The sequence below is a fragment of the Austrofundulus limnaeus genome, unplaced genomic scaffold, assembly GCF_001266775.1.
Source record: "Austrofundulus limnaeus strain Quisiro unplaced genomic scaffold, Austrofundulus_limnaeus-1.0 Scaffold187, whole genome shotgun sequence".
NCBI classification, from domain to species: Eukaryota; Metazoa; Chordata; class Actinopteri; order Cyprinodontiformes; family Rivulidae; genus Austrofundulus; species Austrofundulus limnaeus.
Genome location: NW_013952589.1, coordinates 942,586 through 952,786, shown reverse-complemented (window position 1 = coordinate 952,786; position 10,201 = coordinate 942,586). Strand labels below are relative to the sequence as shown.

Genomic DNA, 10,201 nt, shown 5'->3' with positions numbered 1-10,201 from the left:
ATTTCGTTGTGTTTGTATTTTTTATTTCGTTGTGTTTGTATTTTTTATTTTTATTGTGTAAAAAATTTTTTTTTTTAATGAAATGAATAAAAATGTATGAAATGAAACGAAAATAACCATACCAGAAGGATGTACTGTATAACCAACTAGGAATGACCATTTCAAGCCAAYATCTTCATCTCCTACCTCATATCTATTGTAAGGTCATGGAGACAACAGGTCCAGACACTGCTCTCCCTATCGACACTCTCTAGCTCTTCCTGGGGGATTCCAAGGTGTTTATGGGGTGATCACTCTAACAAGTTCTTGATCTTCCTCAGTCTCATCCCAGTGGAACATGACCAGAAAGCAACCAAAGGGCTGCATCCASGAGGCATCCTGATCAGATCCCTAATCTACCACAACTGACTCAATGAAGAGGATTACTACTCTGAGCTTCCCCTGGATAACGGAGCTCTTTACTCCATCTCTAAGAGCTTGGCCACCTTATGAAGGATCCTGTTCTTTACATTATGATGCAAACTTTATGTGAGGGTTGTCTTTCTTTACCACAACCGACCAAAGCAACACCCYCATAACYGCCTACAGTTTGAAAATCACTGGCATTTATTTGTATTTTTTCTTCCCCAACCACTGCTAACAAATACATATATGRTAGTGTACATGGAAGTATTTTAAAGTTTTATTGGAGAGTGAAAATGCATCTTAGCCTTAAAAAACAGCATTGCAGTTGGAAAGCAACTTTGTAGATAACCACTAACTGGTGGAAAAAAATCTCCAGTGGACACTGTTTATATAAAAATAAAAAACAGTGATTTTGAATGCAGCTCTATGAGACACATTATTGATATTGAAACAACAGAAAGATGAGAACACAAGCTTAGCTTCTTCAGTGTTTCATTGTTCTTTTTTGATGGTAGCCAGCTATTAGTCACTCTTATTGGTAATCTTTACACACCAGTTGATTATTGGTCTCCAGAACCCCACCCTCAGCGTTAAAACGTCCATTAATATAGCATTTAAACTAATTCAAGACAGAACAATCTGACCCAAGAGGCAYGTGTTTAACCTTGCTCTTTTACTCAATTGAGTTAAATTGATGATTTTTTTTCTTTCAGGTGATAATTTGCAGCTTGATTAACACCCTCTCAACTTTTTACTCTCAACAGCCATGGACGCCTTTAATTACGTGAGCCTCTAAAATGAGGTTAATTGAACCATACGAGTCAATGGAGGGTTGTAAAACAGTGAGAGAAGGTACTTTCCAACCAAGCTGGGAACAAATGAAATGAAAGCTGAAATTTGTGGTATGGGTTAAAGGTATATTTGATTAAATATTTATTTAAAAAGGCCAATCAAAATACTGCTTTACACTTGTATGGCATCACTAAGTAATATCTGTTGACAGAAATGTCAAAATCTTTTGAAAATTCATTGAATAGTAAGTCAAGAATTAGATGTTAGATTTGTGTTGATTTCAGCTCATATTTATCAGATTCACGAGTTGACAATTGAGCCCTGTGTTGTTGTTAAGAGGGCTAAAAGGTAGACCAATTAAAATCTGTTTGTCATCTGGCATATTAACCCCTCTGTGAAGGTTTTCAGTGAATTAATTCACCAACTAATGCTAGAGTTCTGGTTTTGCAAAAGCGCTGATTGAAGTGTTTACCTGCCCAAACAGGTACAAAAAATGGGCACATGTAAAAAAAAAAAGTCTCAAAACAAATTTTTAGATTGGCTGCTCCAATTTGTTCCTGAAGGCAGGCTCAGACAAGAGAGGAATGTCTTTTCAAATTCACGTTACCTAACTGAGCAGAAAAAGCTTCAATATTTGAGAACTTTTAAGTTTCTTTGTATTTTATCAACCTAAAGTTTCATTTAAAGTTGTGCGTGTATAMGATTCTGTATCAATGTTTCTTTTGGCCAAGTTTAGTTTGAGTTTTAGGTTGATTCTTTTGTTTATTTAGATGCTTTTAGCAGAAGTTTTTCTGACTGATGCACTTCTACGACCCTAAATACTCCTAAAATAATCGAGTTAGGCGTGGTGCCTGTGTGTGTGCTCACTTCTCTTTAGACTTTAGGAATGGCCCTTAATGCCCGTGATCCTGTCTGATTTTAGCAGATTAGGACTCACTCAAATGTAATGGTGCTGCATGACCTCTGAATGATGTTTGTGTGTATTTAAGAGTGCATTTGTGTCGTTTTGTGAACAGTGCATTGTRGTGGCACTCCTGTTTCTCTTGCTGCAGAGATTATTCCCACATAYGCTCATGTGGGGGTGATTTCATTATGAGTAGGAAGTAGTTGCACATCAACACACTGACACAGCCGTTTTATTCTCATCTGATGAGCAGTTATCCTCAACGTTCAGCACTTGGCAATAAAATGTAAGATCAGTCAAGTTGTAACCCTTTTCTTTGAATCAACCAGCCATTTTGTAAACGTTTTTTTTTGGACCTGACATGTTCACACACTGACTTTCTGCTTTTAATTTCACTTCTCAGAATTGGTTTCATAAAAACGTAATGTTCTTTACCAAACGGGCTCGTTGTGTTACTTCCTCTAACAGAGCTGGTTTTGGCGTGTTGCAGTGCCCTCAGAGCTCAGTGGTGACGGCTACAAACCAGCTAAAACAGCTGAAGGCTGCAGCTAAAACCATTTTTATCGAAGCACAATTAATTACTAAAACATTTCATATTAGTGACTTTGGGTGTGTCCGTGTGTTTCCACAGTTTGTGCGTCTGGCTCGGGTCCAGTCACCGTACGTCCTCGCATTTGTTCTGTTGTCACCCACGCAGGACTATTTTTAGCGCAAGAGTCGTGTACGTACGTACGTGTGTGTGTGTGTTCAACCTTTGTGTGTGTGTTAGGGTACGATCAGGTTACTGGGTGTGTAAGTGGACTCCTCTTTGTCCTGGTTGATAATTTTAGACTGACAGCCACTAAAACTTTCAGCAGCAGGGAGTTGGATGTTTTGTGCAACTTTTTCCACTAATAGATGCTCTTGTTTCATCAGTCCTGTTGTTTTTTGTTTGCTCCTGGWGGTTTATGTTAATTAAATCCTCCTTTTTTCATATTTTCCCTCCAAGAAGCCAGTTTTTCTTGAAATCGTTTAGAGGAGTCAAAGTTTCTTTAAAGTTTTCTTTAGACTTTGGCTGCTTTTACAGTCATTTTCTGTCCGGTTCAACAAGTTATAATAAAGTCTGGTGCTCTGAAAACAAGWTGTGAAGAAATTAGGGTTGGTTAGAGAGTTTTACAGATGAATAAATATGTCATATTGAGAGTCTGAGACTGAAACATGGAGGACTGCTGAGTCATCCTCTGACAGAACAGACCATCTCCCAGCTCTTGTCTCATCACCGTAATGTGCCGCTGGCAGTTTCTCCCCCAATCTGTTCTCCGTCGTCCTCAATCAAATATGTGCAGCTGAGCTGGAAGAAGATCATTAATTATTTTACAAACTAAACTCGAGCTTTGATTCAGCTGCTCTGTAAGGATGTGAGCTGTGTGTCAGAGTGTGACGGGGCAGATTTTTGTGTCTTTTCTGGTGCAGCTTRTAGCCTGGTAAACAAACCACTTAAACACTTCTTGTTTGTTTGGTTGTAGGAAAGCGATCTCCCGTTCAGGYCTCCATTACCTCGGCCCACCCCAGCCGACACTTCCTCCAGCATCCAACGGCCCCAACAAGGAGCTACGCGCCTGCGTGGACTGGACGGTGAGTCTTACGGCCATTAAAAACAGCCTACCTTTTACTTTTGTGTTTTTATTACAGAAATAAAGTTTACTTACTTACTTACTTACTTTTAAAGTGTGTTTTTGTTAGCTTGATGTTAGAATATGAGTTACAAAACTTCCCAGAAAGATCTCTAAGATTTCCCTCTGTTTGGCTGACTCACTCAATGACATTTGGATTTTTTAATATAACAGATTTATTAGCAGACTTTTTTTTTAATATGCAGCCATATGTTCCAGAGGAGCAACAAGCAGCAATTTTCTCCTCTCCTTTATGATTATTGCAAGTGGATGTCTCAACAGCGTGGGAGAAAAAGTTCGGTCCGTCACGACTTCACCAGATTTGACTTTCTCAAGTCTATTATGCTGGGTTTAATGGATTTTATTTACAAAACATGAATCACGGAAAATAAAAAAGCTACTTTAAAATGCTTTCTGCTTTGAAGTGTTGCTGCAGTTCTGAGGAAAATGTCAAGAGAGAAAGGAAAGGACTCAGCAATACATTAGACAGACAAAGAAAATACCTTTTAGATGGTATTTTTACTTWGAAATGCCATTAGGTGTCTCTAAGCTTGTGAAAGCATCTGCAGCCTCTGAAATCTGTTTTAATTTAATTTAATTAATTTAGTGTAAAATCCTAAACCTTTTCATCTTGTCATTTAGTTTTTTAGCAGCAGGAAAAATAAAGGTCTAACTGTATATACAGTAAATGAATCTAATGTTAGGTTTTAAATAATACACTTGTATCTTTTTGGACCAACTTATAAAACATTGTTCTAATTCTAAGTGTTTTAAAATAAAACTGAAGGTATTATACTTCTTAGACTCATATTAGAGTTGTATGATTAATGATTAGTAAACAAAATCGTCTGTAATGTTTGTAAGACGGTGTTCTGTAGAGAAAATATTGTGGGCCCACATGAGTTTTCCCTCTGGAGCTTTCTGCAGGGACACTTCCACCATGTCATCGCTAACGTTTAAGTCTCTGCTTGCCACACACACTCATATAAAAAACTCCTATTGTAATTATCCGTACCTGCAGAGCTGTGTCATCAGTAAAACCAAACAGTTACTCAGGAGGAAGTTTAGAGCACAGTGTAGACCTGGGCTGAACTTCAAAGCTGAAAAAGTTAAAATGGAATTTAGGATTCATTATTTCTCTTCAAATTATTCATTTTTCACTGACTCTACAGGCTGRAGGTACTTCTTGTCTTATCTTATGAACTTCAAGTAATCTGTGTGCGTTTATTTCTGCAGTTTCTACAAAAAAAGCTGAAGTCGGGGCAGCTCAGGTGATGATCATCATAAATTGGCACGGAAGCAATATGTGCAAAAGATAGGTTCTGTAATGTGTCTAAAATTGTGCTTTTATGTGAAAAGATTTGAAGTAGTTTGCATTTATTGTCTTCAGGGGTACAGCTTAAAACTATACATCTCTGTATCCTAGTAATAAACAGGAATTATGGAGCAAAGGCACAAACTTAAAGCTTAACATTCATTGATAGCTGATAGAACAAYTGTATATTGGATAATTAATGTATAATTTCTGGTTCACACCCCAAGATTTAAAAATTTTCAGCTGTCTGACTGAGGGACCACACACGATGATAAAAACTCATGGATATACAGTAACAGGTTTGTGTTTTGGATTCTCCTCYGTGTTTCCATCACCTTCAGCAGGCTGTGAGCTTATTTGTCCCTGAGGAACACCACATGCTGGGATATCGAGCCAAGATGATCTAAAATGTTGAATATCCCCAATTTGAGATCGGAGCGGTCTCGATGTCCTTCCGAGCCAACTAGATCACTCTGAACACACCACGCACGACAGGAATATCTCATAAGATTATCTTTAGAGCCATCACCATAATCGGAGCATCCTTCAGACTGTTGGAAGGGCAAAATCTGCTCAAAAATCCACACAATTCTCTTGCAGTTTGAACCTAGCGTTATCTAAGAAGCCTCAAGTTAAACTTCACTCTGGGATGGAGCATCAGACAGGCAGAACATGGATTGTGGTCGAACAAATCAATACTTCAGATCTTTTATTGAAGAAATGGACACYGTGTGGTCCAGACCAACGAGGAAAGCGAACATCCAGTTGGCACTAAGTCCACAAGCTTGACTCCKTGATAGTTTTGGCTCGGATCTGTGTACATTCAAAGCCTCATTTCGTCATGCACATCAGAGATTTGAAGGCACCACATGCTGCCTTCAAGATCACCTCTGCTTTTCAGAGAACAAGGAGGAGACGACTGCTCTGACCTGTCAAAGTCAGTCAAAGAAAACAAATTTATATTCAGGAAACTTAACAAAATACACATGATTTTACAGATTTTTTTTGCATATCTGGTATATTTTATTTTGAAGATGACAAAAATGAAACAGGAAGTGACATCAAATTGGAACTGTTTAGGGAAAAAAAACTTCCTGGTCTTTGTTTATTGTAACATAATTGTTTGAACTCTGACTCTTCATCTCTCTGATAGTAATTCAGAATAATCTAAAGAAACATCAGATTCTTCTTTGTCTGTGTGTTAGCTGTTGAAGCAACGCTTTGTTGTCATCAGACATTCCCCTTTGACATCACTTCCTGTTTCATCACATGCAAATATCTCAACAACTGTTCATCTCAGCTGCATGAAATTTCTTTTGCAATATTTTATCACTGTTAGCTTTCCAAAATGGGTTCATATTTATTACTAAAATGTGATGTCACAGGAACTTTATGTACTTCAAGCTACATCGCTTCTATCTTCAGTGTTAGAGTATCTTTAAAGAAATGGCAAAAGTGACACAACTTTTTGGAAAAGTGTTGCAGACCTGACCTCTGAAGTCAATGAATAAAAACATAAAGTCAAATAAAATATCAGAATCTTATTTTTTTGTGTTTTAAAACACAGCAACACTAAAAAAAAAAAGAGCTGTTTGGCAGCTGTTTCACCAACGCACACATCAGTTACACTCATACTGCATTGTGTGTGTTTGTTAGCTGTGGTTTCCATGCTGTTTTGATTATCACTGTGAAATAACCCACCCACTCAGCAGCTGCACTTATGTGCTTAACACGATTATTGGCCGCGATCTCCGCTGAGTGTTCACGTGGCCGCAGTTTTCCGGGAGCGAGAAAAGTAATCAGCGAGACGCGCGAAAGGACGATCGCCGCTCATTAAATAATAACTCTGCCCTCTTTTTTTTTGTCCCCGCCTCTTGTCTGTGACCCCCGCAGGAGAACGCAGTGAACGGTGATCACCTGTGGATGGAGACGAGTTGTTCCGGAGAGCTGTGTTACCTCGGAGARGACGCCTGCCTCCTGAAGATTGCAGTGAGTATTAAACCATGCAGATGGACTTGTTTCTGCGTAATGGAAAAAAGGAGCTCCAACCTCACTCGCGCCAACATTTTTCTGRGTATCTAATCCTGGATGCTCCTTTGATTTGGATCCTTTCCCTAGAATTTTATCTGGACTTATAAATAATTCAGTGAAACTTTGAAAGAAGACTGAATACTAATGCTGAGAAGACATGAATCTTATATTAAAACAGAGATTTGACAAGATAGAAATGGAGAAATTGTGCTTTTTGGACACAATATTTACTAAAGAATCACATTCAGAAACTTAGATTCTGTGTTTAAAGAGCTAAAGAAAGAGAAGCCACTTAACAGAAAGATGATCATTAGGATGGTGTCGTTRTTTCTAGGTTTAAAAATAGAAATAGACCTTTCAGATAAACATCCCCAGACAGATTTAAAGTCCTCCTGAGTGATGAAAACCTCTCATACAAATCATCTGGACTTCAAAAAAAGAGCCAGTTCCTGCTTCTTTTTACTTATTTTTGTAGCAGCACTTAAATATGCAGCTCAGTCTGTGCCAGGCTCGTTGTATTTTCTAAACAAATAACCCACGTTAAGGTTAATTTTCACGTTATCTAAATGTATGTATTTAGTTGTTTTTGCCAACTTGCTTGATTTCCTCGTGGGTGTGWAGCTCCTCTTTGGCAAATGTTGATTGATGCAAACATTATCAATTATTAACACATTTATAACAATAACTAACCTTCTATTTTTGGATGCAATAATGTTTATATTCACACACATTATGAAATTATTAGTTCATTTTTTAATTTTAGGAATCATTTTAAAACATTTTATAGGACCAATCCATCCATTCTCTACCTGCTTGTCCTTTTTGGGTCGTGAGTAGCTGGTGTCCATGTCATTGTGTGAGACGTGGGGACATCCTGGACAGGTCTCAAGTCCATCAGGGTCACTGTTTTAACTTCTTCTGTACATTTCTGATGAGCAGCAGCTGTTYCAATTTGTTAGAAATGAAACCTGGAGTTAAAAAGCCTCGCTGCCGTTAATATGAGCTGCGTTTCCGAAAGAAACAGAAATGTTGCTCCTGAGAGTCATTAACCTCAAGCATGTGGGAATGTAGAGAGGGTGTTGAAATTATAGGTTTTATTGTGAATCTCACCTTGTAGATTGGGGTTTGATCCTCAGTGAGAGAATTTTGTTTTGAATATTACTTAATGCAAACCAAAATATAATGTTATTTTTAAAGGGATGTCTTATTAATAGGAACAATATTCAGTAACTTATAAATTATACTAAAATACAATAAATCAATGTGTCTGAGGAATATGTTTATTGAATTTGGTTTTATTTAGATTTATAAATTCTAAAGCTGCTACAGATCAGTGACAATTATTTAAACATCAAAGTATTAATTCAACAGAATCAAATCTACAACATGGTTCAAAACCATTTTTAAACTGAAAAAACCTACGCCCATATTTAATATAAATTGATCATTTCTCACCAATATTGTCCAGACAGGATAACAGAGTTTTTGTTTACATGTTTCCATGCTAACATTTGGATGTGATTAATTTTTCCTTTTGGATTTTATTATTGCATATAGWTGAGGTGTAATAAGGTGGAATTTCTCCCCTTAAACTCAACACAGAAAAAAAACAGCCTGATTGATTAATTACTAATTATAAAATCTACYTTTCAGACTCATATGATTCTAACAAAGGTCTATTTAGCTTGTTTTGGTTGCCTTTAGTACCAGGAGGATGAAAAACATGAACAAATCAAAAAATTAAAGCACTCAAGTCAAGTCATGTTGTGTTGTTTTTAACAAACATAATTAGGCTGTTTGGATTTGAAAGCTGAATTAATAAAGAGAAATACTTTGTTAAAATATTCTTCTTTATATCCGACTGAAAAAGATGGTACCTGTTTTCTACAGCGGACCAATCAGAGAGCTGGTGTAAATACGGTAAGCACTCAACAAATAAGTGTTGCACTCTGTTCTCGTTCAGAGCGACATGTCTGAAGATGAGACCTTTCCATTATTACACATCATATTATTACTCATAATAAGTCGTTTGTCAGATTGTAAGAGCCGGGGCAGCAGCCGTATATTATTCACTCAAGGTAAACTGCTCTTTGACATCTTAAGTGTTTGCTTTTATTTTGCCAGTCGAGCCGTTTAAAAGACGACTGAGTCAGTGGATGAGAGGCAGAGTCTCCAAAACAAGATTTTACTATTTAATTTATTCATTTTTGGCTTTAGTGTTGAGTTTAATTAAACTCAGATTGTTAAAGGAAGCAGAAGACGACATGYTTCTTTTGATTAATCACTACAAATGTCAGACCTTCTTCACATCTGTGAGATTGTAAGGATGTGCAGAAACTCAGTATAAAAAACAGCTTTGGACAAAAATAAACGTACGGCAGTACATAAGCCCATCAGGATATTTGTGTCATGATCAAAGCATTACAAAGCTCTAAGAGTGTGTTCTTATTTTAGSTTTGGTGTTTTTAGATCCTCTCTGTCTGAAGCTTGCTGCTACTAAATCAATAATAATTTCCAGATTTTACTGCGGTATAAATACAGGCCCTTTGAGGGTGTCCTGTGGTTTCTGGGACATTAACAGTAGGTCTTTTAGGTTCTCTGGGTTTCTGGGTTAGGCCTCAGTACGACACATTCGGTGAATTTATATTGGGATGGAGGGGAATTTGGCCGTCTTGTAAACGTTTTGTGGTCCTTTTGGGACTCCTCGAGATAGATTTAGCCATTTTGGCAACAGCTGTCCTGCTGCGGGAGGACGGCTGCTGTTTGGTGTGCAAACAGTGTCACAGTCATACTTTCATTATCGAGCTGGAAAATAAAAATTAAACAGTTTATTGGTGTCTTAAGTCTTTAAAGCTCACGAAGCAGCTGACTAGAAACTGTCTCTTCCATCGCAGGAACTTGTCAAAATCGAAAAGTTTCTTGTAAAAAGCTGAACTTGAAAGGATTATTCGTTCATTTATTTCTTCCCGTTTAGAGAATCAAGRTTAACTCACATAAACAAGTTTTTGATACGTGTTGATCTATACCCTGTTGCACTTTTTGTACAAMTTGGAATTGAAAACAAAATAATTGCTTAATTATGAAATTTTAAAAAAAGCTTTA

The 10,201-nt window shown here is 37.3% G+C and overlaps 1 protein-coding gene across 1 annotated transcript in view; it reads left to right on the top strand.

Annotated features, from left to right (window-relative positions):
* Nucleotides 1–10,201, top strand: part of dgki (diacylglycerol kinase, iota) — a gene marked incomplete at its 3' end in the record, with an annotated part of 69,131 nt that overhangs the window by 41,635 nt on the left and 17,295 nt on the right. Inside the window, 2 exon segments of the mRNA XM_014018247.1 lie at nucleotides 3,607–3,715; nucleotides 6,962–7,057. Of these exon segments, the coding sequence (XP_013873701.1) occupies nucleotides 3,607–3,715; nucleotides 6,962–7,057 (205 nt within the window).